The following is a 21,616-nucleotide window of genomic DNA, read 5'->3' on the forward strand; positions in this document are numbered from 1 at the left end:
CTTTCTAATTTCTATTGTGATTTCTCCTTTGACCCATTGGTTATTTAGAAGTATATTATTTCCAAACACTCGGGGATTTTCTAGTTTCCTGTATGTTTTTGATTTCTATTTTAATTGTACTGTGGTCAGAGAATATATTTTCAGTGTTTTTAATTTTCTTGAGACTTACTATCTTGTTTTGTCAGTTTTAATGAATATTCCCTGTTTGCCTGGGAAAGAATGTGAATTTGTTAGGTGCAGAATTCTATCTATGATCAGTAGTCAGTTTTCTTCAAGTGGTTCAAATATTCTGTGTCCTTACTGAATTTTCATCTATTCTGTTACTGAAAGAGATATGTTCAAGTCTTCCTTGGTGATTGTGGCTCTGTATATTTATTCTTGTAGTTCTTCCATTTTTATCTTATGTGTTTTTGAGACTTGATATTAGATGTGTACAAATTTAGAATTGTTACATGTTCTTGATGACTTGAATCTTTTATCGTCACAAAGTGTTCCACTTGGTTTCTAATAATGCTTTTTGCCCTAAAATTTACTTTGATGTTGGTATAGGCATACCATCTTTCTTTTGGCTAATATTTTCATAGTATGTGTTTTTTCTATCTTTTTACTTCCAACGTTTTTGTATTCTTAGGTTTTAGATGTGTCTTAGTAGTCATCTCATTAGGTTTTGTGTTTGTTCAGTCTGATAATTGTTTTTAAAATTGGAACATTAGTACATTTACATTTTGTGCAATTATATTTAGATTTAAAATGAATCTACCATCTTCTTCATGTGCTTTCTTTTTGTCCTGTGTGTTTCTTTTTCTCTTCTTTTTTTATTTGAATTTGTAGTCTTTTAGAAAATCATTCCATATTCTTTATTGGGAAGTTACACATTGTTTTCCTTTTATTTAGCTATTACCCTAGAAGTTGTGGCATGTAGCCATGACTTATAAAAGTCTACAGTTAATTGATTCTTTTACCCTTCTGGACAGTGCAAGGACCTTGGGCTCTACTTAACCACTCTTCCTCTGACTTGACTTTCTGTGTATATTTTAAGTGTGTATGTGTGTGTAAAACCCCATAATATCATGTTATTTCAGATAATGATTAGGTATTTTTTTGACAAGGAAAACTTTTTACTGATGTATATAATATATAGAAAAGCATACAAATTATAAGTGTCCAGCTTGAGTGAGAGAATTTACTAGTCATATTAACTTAAATATTTTCATCCTTAAGAAAGTTGCTTCTTACCGTTAATTAGTAAATTTGGCCTTCTGGTTTTAAAACCTCAGTTTACCGAATTTTATTATAGGTATGTCTCTATGAGCTATACTGACTTTCATTTTTCCAAGAATGCAGACTCTAGACTACCTTAGTGAATGCTATCCACATAGTGGTTTCTTTCATTAATTAATTCATTCAGTGCCAGGCAGGGATCAAAACTGAGTATAGCCATGAACAAGATAAATGAGGTTCCTGTTCCACAGCTTACCATTTGTAAGTTGGGAGAGGTAAACTAGTAAATAAATACATGAACAAGATAATTTGAGATAAAGTATTTCTTACATTGCCATTTTTCCTTATTTTTCCCCATAAGAAAAAAGTGGATCGTGCTTTTCCTTACCTTAAATTTCTACGCTTAGACTTAAAAAATGTTTGAGTAAAGTTAATGCTGGTAAATTGAATTTTATGCTAGTACTTATTTTGAACTTAACCGCTAGACTGTTATTTGAGGGTACAGATTATTTCTAACTTATCCTTTTATCCTTAAGATACATTCATAGATGGATGTTGACTTTGTTGTAGGAATAAAACAAAAGCCCTGCCGCCTTCTAAAATACTTGTAGAAATACAATCTTAGGCTGGAAGTAATTTTGAAAGGTAATTTAATTTTTCTTTCCTTCAGGCAGAACCATATCTGATATTGAATTCATAAGTTCATAATGTAACCAGAAAAGAAAAGTTCCACAAAATTAGGTTACATGAGCAAAATCTCAGAGGCTCCAAGGAGCATGTTATATTTGAAGAATAACTAATAGCTTTCCATCATTGTCAGATGACATTTATGTTTGGCAAAGGTAGGAGACGAAACTAGAAGCTGAGCTCAAGTTTGAATGCCTGCTAAGGAGGGATCTTTATCTTATGGATACGGAGGAGCCTTGGAATGTTTTACAAATTGATGAAAGGTATCTTTGGCAATATAGAGGATGGACACTTTCTTTGCACAGTGGTTTCTTCTCTTGTTCAATTTATTTTATGTGTGCATGTTTGCCTCTTTCAGGGGATTGTAAACTCCTTTGTGGTCAGGGCTTTACTCATATTTGTTTTTCATTCTCATCCTCCAACCTCCTTGTTCCCTAGCACTTGATAGTTTTGAACTGAAGTGAGAAATAGTAGCCATCCAAGCATTAAATTATTTATTTTTTATTCATCTTTGGTAAAAGTGGCTACTCTAACTAAAGGTAAAGTCCCATTGTGATTATCTTTTATGTCTTCATCCCTTTTGTAGTGAAATATTTTTTGGTTTCACTTAGATTTCTCCATTTCATCATCCTGGAAACTTATATCATAGATCTAATGCCCTTCACATACATATTATTTTAAAGAAATAAAGCATCTTTATTAAAAACAACTTTTGAGCCATAGATGGGAAATTACTTATTTCAACAAATATTCTGTACAACAAAACTCATTCTCCCCATTTTTGAATGTGGTTGTACAAGTGTAGTTGTAGGTCTCTCTCTTTTTTGTAACTTTAGGAAAAACAAAATCTTTATTCAGTTTATGTCTTTAGAGAAGGGCTTTATTTAACTTCAGTGTTGTTGCCTAGGCTAGCTACATTGGAGTAGTGTTAGCTTTGTTAAATTGATTTTCTGTTTTGCTATAGAATTACATCACCTAGGGAAGATGTCTTGGCTATGATATTGCAGTGAGTTTTACTTGCAGCTGAGCTTTTTTTGCTGTGGTCCCTGGGTACCTTAGTTGTCTTTGTTACCATGATGGAATAGTGACTACAGATAGTGTTGTTGTTTGTTTTGTTTTTATGCTTAGCTCTGACTAAAATTACAAGATCTGATTTAAGCTACTGCTATTATCATAGCCCATTCATCTTTTATAGTGGCTTATTTTTGTGGAGAAAAGTTAGAAAATAAAAATATTTAGTTGTCTGTTTCAGTGTTATCTGGCCAGTATAAATGACCAAGACTTATGAAGTAGTTCACAAATTTTCATTTATATATGGTGTAGAATAATTGAGACTTCTCTTTTTATGCAAACATCAGTCTTACATTCTTTGAATCCTAAGTATTCTTGAAGAGTATATTATGTGAGGAATTACCATTTAGAGAAATTATCTCCTAAATTAGTATACTTTGGTCTTCTGGAGGCTCAAAAATTAGTTACTGTAATCTTTAATAATCAGCTCCCCCCCTTCAGCTTTTCTTTTACTTATCTTTGGTGTGCCAATATTAAATTTTTAAAAATTCTTCATTTTTTTTTTTACTAGTGAGAGATGTTTTTTAATGTGGTAAAATATATATAACAAAATTTACTTTTTTAACTATTTCTAATTTCAGTGGCATTAAATATATTCACATTATACAACAGTGACCACCGTACAGTTTTAATAACAACTTTGAGATGAAAATCACATACCATACAATTCACCCATTTAAAGTGTACAATTTAGTAGTTTTTACTGTATTCACAAAGTTGTACAACCGTCACACCACAGTCAATTTTAGGTAATTTTCATCACCTCCAAAACAATCATTGCATCCATTAGGCATCATCACCCAATTCACCTAACCCCCAGTCCTTAAGCAGCCACTAATCTATTTTGTGTCTCTATATATTTGCTTGTTCTAGACAATTCACATAAATGGAATTATATGTGGCCTTTTGTGACTGGCTTCTTTTATTTAGCATAGTGTCTTCAAGATTCATGTTTGTTGTGGCATGTGTGAGTTCTTCATTCCATTTTGTAGCTGAATACTATTCCATTGTATGGACATATCACATTTTGTTTATTCATTTATGTGATGATAGACATTTGACTTGTTTCTGCTTTTTGGCTATTATGAATAGTGTATACCATATGTTACAGTATTTTCATTATCATTTTGGTCAGGTTATTTTAAAATTTCCATTGTGATTTCTCCAAGAATCCATGGGTTTGAAGTATATTACTTTAATTCCAAATATTTTGGGACTTCCTAGGTGTCTTTTGGTTATAAATTTCTTATTCATTTTCACTGAGGGCAGAAAACATTCTGTATGACTTCATATCTTTGAAATTTGTTGAGACTTGCTTTATGGTCCAGCATTTATTTCATTTAGGGGATAGCTAGATTCTAGATTCATCTAGAATTATTTTCATTCTTCCATTGAAATCTTAGATTATTACAAAGAGAACTGTCTTCTAAAATGCTTTCTAATAATTGTTTATGATCACTGAGCATGTCCAAGCATACTAGCCTCTTTAACAACTACTCTGTGATATAGGAATTATTATTACACTTATTTTATAGATGAAACTGGAGCACAGAAATATTGAACTGTACAACTCACATAGTTGGTAAAAAATGGGCTGGAGAACAGGCAAATTTGTAGAGTTAGAAAGTAGATTAATGGTTGCTGGGACTGGGGTTTTGGGGAGTGAACTGCTAATGGGTATGAAATTTCTTTTTTTGGAGTAATGAAAATGTTCTGAAATTAGTGCTGATGGTTGCACAACTTTGTGAATACACTAAAAACTTATGAAGTTTCTACTTTAGAAAGATGAATATTGTATGTGAATTATATCTCAGTTTTGTTTTTGTTTTGTTTTGTAAAGGCAGAACTGGGAGTCCAACCCAGAAACTGCTTCCCCAGATACTCCTTATTCACTTAGTAGACTTGAGGTTGGGATAGGTTTAGAATTAGAAGTAAAATCTCATCAGCCTGTGATTTAAGAGTTACATTCTGTATATGGCTTATTGCAAATGTTCTTTTCTGATTTGTTTTTGAAGAATTAAAATACTCCTGTATATAAATGGAGTTACATATTTAAATTTATCTCTTTTTAGATATTCCAGATACAACTGAAAGATTAAATAAAGCTTCACAAGTAGGCTTTCTAATATAGAGTAGCTTATGATGCTTGTTAAGTAAGGCCTGAGATGCTATCTTCTCTCTCTGTCTTCTAGCTGACCTCAGCTCTAAAGTCAGTTTTCTCTGGGAAGTTTTGCCTGACCATCCAGCCTCATTATAAAAGACTGCTCCCACTCACAAGATCCTGTGCATACTTCTACTGTACTTTTTATCACACTACAATAATTTTTTCTTTCTCTCCTACTTAACCTGAACGGGGACTATGTTTTTTTAATTGCTTTTTTATCCCCAGCATTTATGTCATCTCTGGCATTTAGTATATGCTGATTAAAATGAAGAAATAGAAGTGAGTAGAATCTTTTTCTTTCTTACATTTGGCTACAAATGTATAGGAGATATAGAGCTATCATTGGGATTAGATTTCATACGTAAATATTTTGTTTGCCAGTGATTGTTATGGTAAAATGGACGAGGAATCTCACTAAGAATGTTGTCAATGCCGAGTCTTTATTGAATTACAAGACAGTATAAATAGCATTTTGCAGATGGTCTGATTTCAGAAATGTTGTAAATGTTGGAATTGGCTTAGAATATCTGTTTCTGGAGGTGACATTAAGACAGCATTGTGAATACCATTGTAGTTTTTTAGAGATTACTTAAAAATATATGCATCAGAATGGGATATTTGAATATTTCATTGTAGTCTGCTAATCCAAAATATGCTATTTAGAGAGTTATCTTTTGGGTGAACGTATAGTATTTTATATTTAAAACTACTGCTTCTTTATAAAGGACTTCAGTAGACATTAGTGTTGGTAATTGATTAACTGAAAGTCATATAAAATGGGATATTGAAAAATGATGCACACTTTAAACATTTTATTTTAATATAAAATATGTAAATGGGTATATATGTGCTAATCTGATGTAGGTAGGGACAGAATTTTTTGTTTCTTCTTGGGTCTCTGATTGCATTTCAGAGTCTTAATTGAATAACTGTACCAATTTTAGTTTAAGTATAGTGCATATTCAACAGTTGAGGAGAAATTAGTATAGATTTAGCTACCTTTTCCTCCAATATTTTATAATTGTCTTGCTCCCACTTAATTTTACTCTAAGAGAGCTTCTCCTTTAGTTTTTTCTCTTTTGATGTTTAGATTTTTACTATAATTTTTGATTATTGTTGATATAATTTTTCTTGATTGTGGATGGTGAATATATATTTGCTTTAGCAAAATTGGGGTAATAGAATTATACAGGTTTTCTCTTTTTTACAGCTTGACTTTTACATTAAAATATTTTCACCCATTTCCAATGGCACTAAGATTTCTGTAGCAAAAATTTGAATAGATACATAATATTGTGGACCTTATGAAGGCATCATAATTTATATAACCATGGCCCTATTGAAAAGTAGCTGTTTACTTTTATAGATAATGGCACAGTAAACAATCTGATACCTAGATCTTTGTGCACATGTCTGATTATTTTCTTTAGGTACCTGTTTAGATCAAACTGCTTGCTGGACTGAAGTGCATGCACGTTACTATTTTTGATAAATACTACCAAGTGGTCCTGTAGGAAAGATTGTCCCTATACGCCAACCCACGGAGCATTTTCTGTTAGCTTCACTAATGCTGGTATTTGAAATAAGATACCCAAAATGCTTCTCCCATTTTAAATGACAAAAAGTAATTACAGTCAGAGCTCATTCATTTATTCATCTTTCCATAGAAGGACCCATTCAACCTAAGGAAAAGGATTGTAGTTAAGGCTGTATGTACCAAGTGTCAAGGGAGCACAGGGGATGGAGCTGCAAAGATTTAGGATATTTGGATGTTTGTTATGCAGCAAGCTATTATTGAAGCAACACACACACCAAGCAGCCAGAGTGGCACTGCCAAGCTCCTCTCCGGGAACTACACTCACTATCAAGTCGCTATAGCTTTGAACTATGTGGTATCTGTGCTTTATCTTAATTTTATTTTGTAAGTCTGATTAGCAAGATGTTTCCTAAGGTAATTGCCGCTTTGCCTTAGGCCATTTTGACTTGTGAAAGGTTTTATAGGAACACTCTACTTTTAGATGTCAAAGCCTGTAGTTTAAATATTTATGCATTATTTTACATGGGGTAATCCCATCCTTGGCTTTACAAGCCATAGACTTTTGTTCTTGTGACTAGCTTTATTGCAATATTTGCTTTATTTTGGTAGTCTAGCTAGAGACTGAATGTGTAGTCCTTGCATTTAACAAAAGTCATTCTCATTGGGCATCTTTTAAAATGTAAAGTATATATTAATTTTATATGTTTTGTAGTAGAAGTATTTATAATGAAATCGCTTTTTTAATTAAAAATAAGATTTATTTTGAATACTCCTAGGTATGTATTTTTTACTTTATGGAAAAGTGTTGAGTATCAATTCATCAAAGATGTTGTTTGCCTAGTGTAATGTGCCAAGAATGTGTTAAGCTCTGATGATGTGGAGTAAATAAGACAAATACAGAGCTTATAGTCTACCAGGGAAAACAAACATTAAGTAAATTATTATAAGTTTACATGCCATTTTATAGAAGGTTTTAGGGTAAACAAGGACAATAATTATACAAGGACCCCATATTTAAGAATCATATTTAAAATGCTTAATAATGAAATTTTAATCATTTAAATAAAAACTATTTTAACAAACAAGCTTTTTATTGCTTCATTATATGTATGTTCCTTTGCTATTTTCCACTGCTATTTTCCTCACCACTGTTTTGCTTTTTATCTCATCAGATTTTTAGATTTACTTTTTATAGATTCTGATTAATTTACGTGTATTCTGACTTTACTATGAATGGTTCTAGGGTTTTCCCTTTAAGTACATATGTATTCTTATATGTAAATTATACTTTGGAAAAACACTTAAGTTTTAATATTAGTAATATATGGGTGGTAGGATATATGTAATTTTCTCTTTGTTCTTGGTCTTTTCTGTGTCACCTGCTTTATAACATACATTTTGCTCTTTTATATTAAAAAGAAAGGGCATTTTTGGAAACAGAATAAAAACTATATGTACTATTTACTAATGAACACGTGCATGGGTCTACTCATTGCTCTGAAAAAAGGCTTCCTAAACATCAATTTGCTTTTGACCATGGTCTAGGGAAACTAGCTTTAGCTCTTCTCTCCAACCCACTTTTTTAGAATTTTTGAAATAAGACATTTGTGATTGTATGGGCTTCTTTCCTCTTTGGCCCAGTTCTTCATTCAGGTTTTCATATGGCGTATGGATGGAGGACATAATATAGAGGCCAGGATCAGGTCTCTAAAAATTGAGCTGAAATCAAGTTACTTAAATTCTTACTAAAATATGAATGACTAGGTATTGTTTTTCTTCTCCCCAAAGTATTTACATTTGAGGAGCATTTGAGATGTTCATTCGTCCAGTTTTTTTTCTAATTGATATAATTGATACAATTTCTTATATTAATTTAGAATTTATTAAGTCTATGCCAAACTGCTGGAGAAATAAGAAGATTGATTATGATTCTTGCCCTTGAATAGTGTGCCCATTGGTAAGGAAATTGCCAGTATTCCACTATTTTTGACCTAGTGCCTCTCTCACTAAAAATACCAATTAACCTAAAAATATCAGTACAGAGTAGTATGAGTCTTTGAGACTGTCCTGCCAAAGAAGTATGGAGATTTGCTCTCTAATTCTTTTTTAAAATTCTTTTTTGTTTGTTTGTTTGTTTTCAGGGGGGAGGTAGTTAGGTTTGTTTGTTTATTTAATGGCAGTACTCGGGATTGAGCCCAGGACCTTGTGCAAGCTAAGCACACATTTTACCACTAAGCTATACCCTACCCCCCACCTCATTCTCACTCTTAAGCATTCTAGTTCTTGGAGCCCTCGTATCCTTCCTAGGACTCTTGATCTTTAGTCTTTATACTCCAAAGTTTAAGCTTTGATTCACTGAATGAAGTGGACCTGAACCTCAGTTTTCCCAGGTTACTGTCCAGGAAATTAACTATAATTTCTTCCTGGTCTAATCCTGGTTCTTTTTGTTAGGGGCCGAGTAAATATCTTGCCTTTTGTAAATTAGAGGTGTCAGCATAATTGTTTTCCTCCATCTTTTCTCCTCATTTCTCTTTACTCGTAACTAAATAAATACTCTTCACCTATGCTCTCAACTTGAGAGATTGTCTGTTATTAGAGAAAGGCATTTCAACAAACTCAGAAGTATATGTTTTTAAATTGTTATTAGAACCATTGCAGGTATTTCCTATTGAATTGAATTGCAGTTCTCTGTAGAAAAATCGCTTGAGACTCCAGTGTAATGTGTTAACTAAGTGAATCTTTTTTTTTCCCTTTCAGTTGGAAAGACATCACTGATCACCAGATTCATGTATGACAGTTTTGACAACACCTATCAGGTATTTTGTTTTTGCCAACCTACTAGTTGTCTCTGTTTTGTGTTACAAGTAATATTCAAGATCTTTTAAAAAATTCATTTATTTACATGCAGTCATAGATATAAAAGCACTTTCTGTAATCTGTAAAATGCTATATAAATACAAAGTATAACTGATCATGCTTGTAATTCTCAACTTTTTCACTTGATTTCTTTAGCTCTTCTTCCAGAGTCTATTGAAAAATTATTGCTAACGTCATCTGGGCTAGAAATAGGAATGATTGTAGAGATCTCTTATAGAGATTTCTTCCAAGTCTAGGATTCTAATATTTTGATCTATACTTGATGTCAAGAATAAGTATGTACTATAATTAGAAATCATTAACAGAAGGAGATTTTGGAAATTCACAAATTTGTGGAAAGTTAAATAACACATTCTTAAATAACCAAGGGGTCAAAGACAAAATCACAAAGGAAGTTAGAAAATACTTTGAGACAAATGAAAAAGAAAACAGAACATATCAAAACTTATGGGACACAGCTAAAGCACTGCTATAAGGAAAAGTCGAAATACATTAAATCAATAATCTTCTACCCTAAAAAACTAGAAAAAGAAAAGTAAACCTAAAGCAAGCAGAAGGAAGGAATTGCTTTAAAATATAGGTTTTACTGTTATTCAGGTATGGTGAGGCTATAGAAAAGATAGTTTATTATACTCAGAAATCCCAAGAAGAGAGGGACACTCCATTTCATAGGATGAGGGCACGTGGAAGAAGTACTGATGTTGGTCAGGAAGTGAGATGGGGGTGGGGGAATGGGGAATGTGGGCATGAGCCTTTATTGTGATTTATTTGCGAAGGATGAGTAAGCCCAGGTAAGCAGATTTAGGATTGCCTGGTTTGAATAATTTCAGTAGTCTCTGGGCTATAGGTGCTGTTCCTAGTTGTCCATACCTGTCCTTGGGATGATTAGGGCAGGAAAATAGTGGCCCTAAGTGTAATAGAGGAGGTGGTTGGAGTGTTTAGAATGGGTCTAAATTGGTTGGTTTGCATTTGAAAGGCCCTTTCATAGGCAAGTCTACTTCTATAGGAATTGGCAAATCCTGGGATGGCCAGTTCCTCCAGTGTTAGCAAGGTCTCAGATATCAAAACAACAAAAATACAGAAAATAAAGACATTCTTAATTCAGAAGCTAATAAGTATTAGAGCAGAAATATATGGAAAAGAGACTAGAAAAACAATAAAGAGATTCAGTGAAACCAAAAGGTTCTTAGAAAAGGTCAACAAAATTGGCAAACCTTTAGTGAAACTAATAAGGAGAAAAAGAGAGAAGACTCAAATTATTAAAATCAGGAGTGAAAGAAAAGACCTTACTACCAACCATACAGAAATAAAGAGGATTATAAGAGAATACTGTGAATAGTTATATGCCAGCAAATTGGATAACCCAAATGAAATGGAGAAGTTCCAAGAAAGAGCCAAACTACTAAAACTAACTCAAGAAGAAATAGAAAATTTGAATATACCTATAATAAATAGATAGAACTAGCAATCAGAAAACTTCCTACAAAGAAAATTACAGTACTAAATGGCTTTCTGGTCAATTCTATGAAACTTTTAAAGAACAACACCAATACTTCATAAACTTCCAAAAATAGAAGAGGAGAAAATACTTCCCAACTCATTCTATGAGGTCAGTATTAATTACTCTGATACCCAAACCAGGGAAAGACATCAAAAATAAAATTATAGACTAATACCCTTTATGAATATAAACACAATAGTCCTCAGCAAAATACTACCAAACTGAATCTGGTAACTTATAAAAAGGATTATATACTATTTACCAAGTGGGATTGATAGGTTGGTGCCAGGATGGCAAGGCTGATTCAACCTAAAAAAATAATGTAATACTCTATGTGAATAGAATGAAGGACAAAATCACACAGTCTTTTCTGTAGACATGGAAGAGGCATTTGACAAAATCCAGTAGCCTTTCATGATAAAAACACTCAGCAAACTAGACATATGAGGGAACTTTCTAAATGTATTAAAGGGCATCTATGAAAAACCTACAGCTAACATCATACTTAATGTTGAAAGATTGAATGTGTTCTCTTTAAAATCAGGAACAAGATAAGGATGTCTGTTCTCAGTTGTATATGTATCTAAGTTATATGTATGTCTGAGTTACATATACGTATCTTGGATTAAAACACTTAATTGTAAAACAAAAGACCAAAGAACAGGCTAAAAAGAAAAAAATTAGTAATCTTAAAACCAAGTAGTTTCACTGAGGCCCTAATTACATTGTAAATCTTTTTCTGTATTAACTTTTTGATATAGTCTTATTAAAATAAAAAATAAGAAGTCCCCTTTAATGGAAGTATTTTACATCTGTGTTACTGTGTAGTTAGTGTAAAAACTCAATTTCAATTATTTGCCTTAGTAATATACCAACTGTGAATCTGATTAAAGAAATGGTTAATGTCCATAGTTATTAACTGCCTCTGTCTTGGTTGTGTATCAAATTGTTTTTATTTTTCAGAAACCTTTTAAGGTAAATTTAAAATCTGAATCCTGTCCCTTCTTTAGTATTATTTTCCCATAATTGAAATATTTGTTTCAGGGATATGCCTTCTGGTTTGAAGACTTGAAAAACTAAAAAATTTGGGCATTCTTTTCTAGGAAAAAGTTTGTCCAAATTTGTACAATTTGTCCAAAATCATCCAACTACTAAGTGGTAGAACTGAGATGTAAATACAGGTTTTGTAACTGATCTTTGACAAAGGAGCAAAGGCAGTACAATGGAGCAAAGACAATCTCTTCAACAAATTGTGCTGAAACAACTGGACATCACGTATAAAGAAATGAATCTAGATACAGAGGTTATACTCAAAATGAATCACTTAAATGTAAAACTAAAAACTATAAAATTACTGGAAGGTAACATTGGAGAAAAGCTAGATGACCTTGGATATGGCAGTGACTTTTTAGATAGAACAGCAAAGGCATGATCTATAAAGAAGCAATTGATAAACTGAACTTCATTAAAATTAAAAATTTCTGACCTTCCAAAGACAATGTCAAGAGAATGAGAAAACTAGCCACAGATTTGCAAAAGACACACATGACAAAGGAGTGTTACCCAAAATACACGTTAAGCTCTTAAAATCAGACAGTAGTAAAGAAATATTAATTCTTTAGATTTTGATAAATTTTGGCCAATATGTACACTTATGAAGCTACTACCGCAATCCAGAATAAGAACATTTCCATCATCCTGCAAAGAATTTGTTTTTAATTAAGTGTTTTATTAAAAATCGTAAAATTCATAGAACAGGAATGACTAAAACATAAATTCAAAATTTAAGGAAAATCACTTCTTAAAAAGCTAATGAATATATACAGTATATATAGTTTTATATTCTTGAATATTTCAGAGATGGTTTAGCCACTTCTTAAGACACTATGAAAAGACTGAGTTTAGAAGTGAAAAATAGTTCCGTCAGCAAAGAGTGTTTCGGTTTCTTCTGGACCCGTTTAGATCAAATATCCTCACCTTTCTAGGTCCCTCGTCTAGGTGGTCTTGTCTTACATACATTTTGATTCTGAGCAATGCTTCTGTCTCTCTTCAGCAGAGAAACTACAAATACCAGCCTCAGGTATACTGAAGAAAATACTGATATCATTGAACCGTACATGGAAAATTCCTGAGAGTGTTAAGCTAGAATATTTGGGAGTAGAACAAAATACCATAGGCTAAAAATCTGAACTAGGGTCAGAGTCTCAGTCTAAAGAATTATGAGCTAAAGCCTATATTTGGAGTTCTCTGGATGTTTCTGAAGTATTTCATTATACCTTAGTTCTCTGTGAAATTAAGACCTTTCAGGCACACCTAAAGTGTCATTGCTATTCATGCACTTAGACTATTGCTGCTTATCATTCAGATGTACATAAGGGCAGTGATGTTGATGGGGTGAGGTTATATAAAATTTGACAAATAAGGAAAGATTTTTGATTCTTTGTGAAGAAGTTGTTGCTAGTGAAGTAAAAATACTGTACTTTGGCGTTAATAGGAGATACTGATTAACAATGTGAGCTACAAATTTTTGTAAGAATTAGGTAAGGTTCTACATACTAGTTAAGCTCTAACAAGAAAATTTGGATGATACAGCACCCTACACCCTTACCTAGAGAAAGCAGCTCGACAGTATATCAAGTATTAACTTTGAATATGAAGAATTGACCGTATGTGGTTAGCTGCCAATTTTGTTAGGTGAAGAGTTCTTCAGTGAATCATTTGAAGATTCCCTACCCCCACCTCACACAACAAAAAGATTTCTGAAATGAATAATTGAAGAGCTAGTCTCATTGCTAAAAAGGAGGATTTCTTGTTCCAAAGACTGTTACAAATTGACAATTAAGTTCAGGATGGCATAGATAAAACAGTGGGTTTTAGACACTTTATTAAACTTGTCCAGAAAGATGGTAGTGGTGGTGATCAAATATATTCTTAACCTCTTTAAGTTAAAGCTCTAGATTGTTCTATACAAAATTCCAGTTTGTTATCAAAAGAAACAAAATCCATAACTGGATGCACTGTTTTTCTGATCCAGTGTTTGATTTATATTTTTATTTTATTTAATTTTTAGTGACTTTTTTTCTTTTTTTTCTTTTCCCAGAAATACTGTCATTTTATTTGGGGCAGAGAGGGGGTTCTTTTTTAAAATTGTGGTAAGAACACTTAACATGAGATTCTACCTTATTAGATTTTTAAGTGTACTCAATACAGTATTATCTATAGGTATAATGTTATGCAGCAGATCTCTAAACTTGTTCATCTTGTCTAACTAAAATTTTATACTCATTGTAATGACTCGTTTTTAAAACCCACAGACTATATAGTTTCTGTCCTATGTAATATGGCACAAAGATATCTAGGGGAAAGTGTGTATACATAAATTTTTTTCACATACATAAATACATATATAAACATATTTTTGAATAGGATTCCCTTCTAAAACAGAATCTATCAACATCCTCTTTCTGGGGTCCTTTGCCTTTCTTCATTCTTTTTATTTATCTCTGTTATTCAATTTTAGACTCTTCTTTAATTTGTCTACTCTTTTTCTTCCTTTAATCTAGTCATTGCCTTTTTCAACTCATTATTTCTCTATTTTCGCTTGTTAGAAAAGGCAGCAACCAGACAACAGAACCTTACATGTGTTTGGACCACAGAAAGAAACTAATTATCATTGCTTAGTACAAAGGAAAACTTACTTTCCTTACCTAATTGCTTTCATATTAGAAAAATCATGTCCCTTATGGAAAATCATGACATTTCTGGGTCTCTGCCTTCTGTGGCATCAAGACAGGTGACAAATCACTTTTTAGGAAGTCAGACAGAATAGTAACTTACATCTACAATCTTTTATAAAATAGCTGTTGGGGTTAATAAACAATATTCTGACTGGAGAGCATCTAAATAAAATACCATAACAAATAAGAATTACCTTGCGTCATTATCTTGACACTGATATATTTGGATAAGCAATTTTTCAATCTTGAATTGTGAACTCCTGTAAAAGTACTCAGTTGAGTTTGTTTTTTACAAAGTAGAATCCCCATCCCCAACCAACGAATTAATTAACACTTAAAATAATATGTTAAAAGTTATGCTATAAGTTAAAATACATGAAGAATTTTCTCTTACCTTTGGTTTCTTCTGCAATTATTGCCTTCTGCCTTTCCATAAAGGAGATGAGCAAGAAGTAACACTAATGTCTCATCCACCTTTTATGAAAGTTTGAATTAATTCCTTGTCAATAGCATTCACGATGCTGTAATAGCTGATAACATTTAGTTTCCCAAACATCCTTTCTGTAATTCCTGCTGTTGGCTTAATTCTTATAGCTGATCAACTTCTTTGTTGTAGTTCGGCTTGGAATAAAATTAACTGAAAAGAAGAACAACAACAAGCTATGTTTTTCAGGTTAATTTTGATCTTTATGAATTCGGTGGTATGAATGGTACCCCAAAACCAGGATAGTGCAGTAGAAGGAGGGGACTGTTGTACATTTTATCATAAAGTCTGACTTTGTACTAATTGTGAGAACATTTGTATCTCTTGACTGTAGATCTGAAAATGCTTGTTTCTGTTTATAGCATTAAAAATTATTTTGGGCTGTGTTTTATAATAAAAAATAACATTAATAAGTGACATGATAAATTTTTTTCATGTAAAAGAAATCTTAAGGTATGTGTTTTAGGGCTTATGTGGCAGCTCTGTGGTCATCCAGAACCAAGACTCCTTCTAACTTTATGTTTAACAAGATCTAATATATAACTTTCATATTGAAATTTGTCTCATGGTTACTGAATGGTTCCTGGAGTTCCAGCCCTGGTATCCACAGTCCAGGAAGGAAGAAGGAGGAAAGGGAAATAAAAACAAGAGTGCATTTTCCAGCTGAGTCAACCCCATTTGTTTAAAGTTCAGATAAGACTGAAAAATGTAATATTTTTAATACATTAAGTATGGATATAAATAAATGTTTGTGTTAGTAAGGAAGCAGGGGAAGACACATATTTGTGTAGGCAGTTGGCTACCTCAGCCACACTGAGTAATGAGGTTCTACCAGTGAGATTTCTTAAATGTAGCCACACCACTCCTGTACATTCCTCAAGTTTGTCAATTAGATGTTCTACCATAGTATTTCAAGTTTGTAAGCCCATTATCCCACCCTATATAGCAGAGTGGAATATATATTCTCAGATTGAATGTTGTGAGATGGAATTAGTACTTAGCCCTAAATTGAGAAACATAATTGAAATACTCTCACATAGTTTGAGATAAAGGAGGAAGCTTCTTTCTTTCTTTCTCTTTTTTTTTTTTTTGGTTGGTTTGTTTGAAATAAAAGTCTGTGTGTAATTGAAATCTACAAAACACTGCTCAAAAAAAGAAAAGAAGACCTAAATAAATGGAGAGACATCACAGATGAATAGATTGGAAAACTTAATGTTGTTAGGACGTCAGTAGCAACTACCCAAAGCAGTCTACAAATTTAATGCAATCCCTATCAAAATTCCTATGCCATTTTTGTAGAAATGAAAGAGCCAATCCTAATTTGCAATTGCCAAAATAGTCTTGAAAAAGAAAAAGAAAATTGGAGGATTCACACTTCCTGATTTTAAACATACTACAAAGCTATAGTAATTAAAATAATGTGGTAATGACATAAGGATTTACAGATAGACCCGTGGAAGAGGATTGAGATACCATAAATAAATCTATATGTCTATTGACAACTGAGTTTTGATAAAGACACCAGGCCCAACCTACAGAATGGGGAAATATTTGAAAGTTATGTATTTGATAGGGTTTTAATATCCAGAATATATAAAGAATTCCTACAAATCAATAGAAAAAAGATAAACTCAATTTAAAAATGGACAAAGGACTGAATAGACATTTGTCTAGAGAGGATATACAAATGACCAATAAGCATATGAAAAGATGTTTAACATCGTTAGTCATTAGAGAAATGCAAATGAAAACCACATAGCATTCCACTTCACACCTACTAGGATGATTATATAAAAAAGAGAAAATAACAAATACTGACAAGAATGTGGAGAAATTGGAATTCTCACAAATCACTAGTGGGAATTTATATAGTGCAGCTGCTGTAGAAAATAGTGTGTCATTTCCTCACATAGTTAAATAGAATTACCATATAGCCCAGCAGTTTTACTTGTAGGTATATAGTGAAAAGAATTGAAAACAGGAACTCATAGTAGCCAGAAGTGTCCATAAGTAGATGAATGGATAAATAAATTGTGGCATATTCATACACTGTAATGTGGTTTTGCTTAATGAGTACAGAGTTTCTGTTTGGGGTGGTGAAAAAGCCTTGGAAATAGTATTGACAGTTGTACAGTTGTGAATGTAATGAATGCCATTGAATTTGTGAACTTAAAAATGGTTAAAATGTCAAATTTTATTTTATGTATATATATTTATATATATGCACCACAATTTAAAGATAAAACTTATCTTAAAAAGATACATCAGTGTCCATGAAGGTTCATCAGTTGTAACAAATGTACTACAACCCTGGCAGGGGATGTTGATAATAGGGGATGCTATGTGTATATGGGAGCAAGGAGTATATGAAGAAATCTCTGTACCTTCCTCTCAGTTTTGCTATGAACCTAAAACTGCTCTTTAAAAACTTGGCTTTTAATGAATATATGTATGTATATGATGATTAGAACATTGTGCTGTACACCAGAAATTGACACATTGTAACTGATGGTACATCAATTTTAAAAAAATGTCTTTTAAAAAAATGGTTAAGATAGTTAATTTTATGTTATATGTATTTTTACCACAGTTAAAATTTTTAAGGTATATAAATATATATATAATATAATGTATATAAAATATACTTTAAAGTATATATATATAAAGTGTATGTAGAAGTGTATATTGGAAAAGCTGGACTTTTATTCCCAACTTCACAGCACAAACTTTGTGTCCTTAGACTAGTTATTTAACTTCTCCAACCACCAGTATTGTGTGTAAAATAAGGAAAATAATGATGTTAATAGCTACTTCGTAGAGATCTATGAAGATTAGAGACTATCATGTAAAGGGCTTAAAAGAATCTCTAATGTACAACAAGTGCTTAGTAGGTGGATGTCATATCACTGAAAATTGTGTCCATTTTTATTTGGCTATGATATGTTTATGTGTTTATTCATTATTCTATAATCATAATTCCCAATTGAACCTCAAACTGCTGAATGCCATTCAACTGTTATTATTTTAACTTCTTTGTTTTGTTTTGTTTTGTTTTACAGGCAACAATTGGTATTGACTTTTTATCAAAAACAATGTACTTGGAGGATCGAACAGTGAGTAATGTATTCAGTGTGCAATTTTCTGCAACACTCCAGCATTGAAAATTATGATCAAAGTTGTAAATGATGATTGTCACCATAAGAAGTACTTAGCAAAGTTGCTTATGTTAGTTTACAGGCCTTGAAAAAAACTGTTATTTTGGAGTGAATAGTACTTAGCACTCTGACTTTTTTTTTTTATCTCCAAGTGAAATCTAAAAGGAGAGAAAGCTGTTATTTCTAACTAATTGATGGCCCAGCCCTAGGCTTGTTAAACAAAATTTGTGGTCTTGATTTGGAAAAATGATAACAAATAGCATTGAGATATTTAAGAGTATTTTCATGAAGAAACTAGAGCTGCTAAAATCTTTTGAATACTACTTTTGAGGCATTCAAAAAGACTTCATTTGAGTATCACAATTTGTGACCTTAAAGGTTTTATTTGTCAGAATATGATATGTACCAAAGTGTCTGTGAATAGAAAAAAACAATGTGTATTTACGTGTTGGATTTTTGTCTTCCATCTTTTGGATGCTCCTTTTTAGTGCAATATAATTATATTCTGTATTCTAGCCTGCTTTCCCTTGAAGAGATTCCTGCCACCTAAACAATGACTGTCTTCAATGCATTATTTCAGGACCTATCCCCAAAAAACATTATTTTATCCCTATTGCTGTTTCTTAAAAGTTTGTGAGTTTTTTTCTTTTGGATGTTCTCTTTTATCTGTTAATATATAGCATTCTATTTCTTAAAATTTGAAAACTTGTATACTGGTTTATAATGGTAAAAAGAACCAAATGCTTATTTTTAGGCTTCCTGGAATGTAGATGTGAAAAAGTAAGAAAGTAAAGACATTTTTGTGTAGGGTCACAAAAAAGATATTTTTCCTTTTTGTTAGGTTATATACAATGTTCTAGGAAGAAATGTATGGGAGAAACATAAGTACAGTAGTTGGAGACCCAATTTCAGTGTTCTGGACCCAATAGAGAAGAGACATTTTATTTTAGTTTCAGAGAGGCTTTCAGAGAAGCATTAATTTCCGTTAGTCTGATAGCCTGGGTTGCTCATTGACATTTACTTTTGTTTTTCCCTTTTATGCGCACTGTTTGAACATCAACAGCGTCTGCTTTTGCAATCTGGATTCAAAGAGAGGTTATAGGGAAGGAAAAAAAGGAAACTGTACTTCTGATTCTGTGAAATCTTTCCTGTTGCCATTTTTTGAGTTATGTACCTTCAGAGCAAGCAAAATTTGAGTATTACTTCCTTTTGAAAAAGGAAAGGACTTTTGTTATTTTCATTCCTCACATCTCTGCAACCTTTTGCATGAGTTTCCTTTTCACCTCCTTGCTACCCTCCCCCCTTTAAAATACATTGTTTCTTTTTTCTTTTTAGTATGAGTTTGGTTTTTTGGTTTTTTTTTTTTTTATTTATTTTTTCCCATCCCACAGATCAGGCTGCAGCTGTGGGATACTGCGGGTCAGGAACGTTTCCGTAGCCTCATTCCCAGTTACATCCGTGATTCTGCTGCAGCCGTAGTAGTTTACGATATCACAAGTAGGTATTTTGCAACGGGTTGACCTTTCTTATTTTTCTTGCTTGTTTGACTGATTTTATTGTTAGGTACGATTGCAATTATGGGACACAGCAGGTCAAGAGCGGTTCAGGAGCTTGATTCCTAGCTACATTCGTGACTCCACTGTGGCAGTTGTTGTTTATGATATCACAAGTGAGTGGGGGGGAATTATGCCTTTCTAATCTTTCATTCTTTAGCTTAGTTGCATGCATGTTCTTGTCTTGTGCTTATTTTCTATACTGGCATGTAAAAACGAGTTTTAGCAAACCTTATCACAGACCAGCTAGGTCAGAAATATTTGCTTTGGTGTTTGTATCAATGTGTTTTATTTCTGCCATGCCAGGTTTTTTGCCCTGGATATTTTCTTTCAGGTCCAATTATGTATCCTCTCCAAGACTTTCTTAGTATCCTGTTACCCCTAAGCTACACCATAATTATGGTTGAAAGAAACACTCCTTTTTCATTTAACTTGACCTCAGATTTCTCTAAAATAAAATTATCTGCATTTAAGCCTCTTGCCAAGTTTTCCGAATCCTTCAAGACTTCTGCTGAGGCTGTTAAAAGCTTCCACTAGCCAACTTTTCTCTGCTTTCCCCATCTAGCCTCCTCTATAGAGGAAGGCAGAGAAAACATAATGTGCAGTTTTCTATTAACCATTTTCATTTGAATCATATCTGGACTCTCTGACTGACTACTTTGTTGCTAACAAATTATGTTTTAATTTCTCTCCAAGAAAAAAATTTTAATGGGAGACTAAAACGTGTAATGGTCTTCCTTTTTCTTTTCCCTCAAGACTGAATAATAATGCCTTTGGCATTTTAAGTGACTGTAAATTTTGAATGGAGCATTTGTGACAGACGGGAAATGCTCTGATTAAAATTGTCTTTGTAAATTGGTTTATGATATATTAGGCAATATTAAGCAGAGTTCCATATATTGCGCTATAATTTATAGGTAAACCAAGATAGTACCACATTTTGAACTTCTTTAAAAAATTTCTTATAAACTATTGATTTGGAGCTACTAATATTATTAGTGTACATTTTGTATATTTGCTCAACCAAAAGGCATATCTACTTAATAATTGCAAAGGCAGAGTTGTAAGTTAGAAGTTTGCACACAGACTTTTTTTTGGTTAGGTGCCAAATGCAATCAATCTTTTCTTGAAGCTTTACTTTGGGTTGCTACTTGTTTAAAAAAATGTATGTTCATTATTGTGCCTTGACAAGTTTTGCAGCTTTAAAATGTTTGTGCTTACTTTAACCAAATCAATCAGGTATATTTTTCTTTAAAATTTGTGCATATGTGGCTAAAATATTAGTAAATTGTTTTCTTTAGCTGCTATAAAATGTATTGAAGTACTCTGCTTAGAATCCAGGGCTAGAAAAGATAGATTTTGTTTTAAATGATTCTAGTGCATTAAATTAATAAACATCAAGTTAAAGTGATCACAAACTGAAAAAGCAATGCAAACTGAGTGGTGTTGAAAGCTGTTTAAAGGCTTTACAGATTTTTCTGGATGTGTTGGGACTTACTGGCTGACACAGCTTTTTGGAGATGCTTTCTTTGTCATGTTTGGTATATATGTAAGTAATCAAAAAAGCATTGTGGCAACATGACACCATATTATCTGCCATAGCTGTCTTTACATTTTAAAATGATTTTT

General features: G+C 32.4%; 1 protein-coding gene across 2 annotated transcripts in view; it reads left to right on the forward strand.

The window, feature by feature from the left end:
• Positions 1–21,616, forward strand: part of RAB6A (RAB6A, member RAS oncogene family) — a 45,984-nt gene that overhangs the window by 8,149 nt on the left and 16,219 nt on the right. Inside the window, exons 2-4 of one of the 2 annotated variants that reach the window (XM_006203348.4) lie at positions 9,438–9,496; positions 18,339–18,392; positions 19,826–19,931. In XM_006203348.4, the coding sequence (XP_006203410.1) occupies positions 9,438–9,496; positions 18,339–18,392; positions 19,826–19,931 (219 nt within the window). Of the gene's footprint in view, positions 1–9,437; positions 9,497–18,338; positions 18,393–19,825; positions 19,932–19,997; positions 20,104–21,616 lie in introns of both variants that reach the window. The other variant, XM_006203349.4, reaches the window with a different exon arrangement.

This window comes from Vicugna pacos, chromosome 10 (assembly GCF_048564905.1).
Source record: "Vicugna pacos chromosome 10, VicPac4, whole genome shotgun sequence".
NCBI classification, from domain to species: Eukaryota; Metazoa; Chordata; class Mammalia; order Artiodactyla; family Camelidae; genus Vicugna; species Vicugna pacos.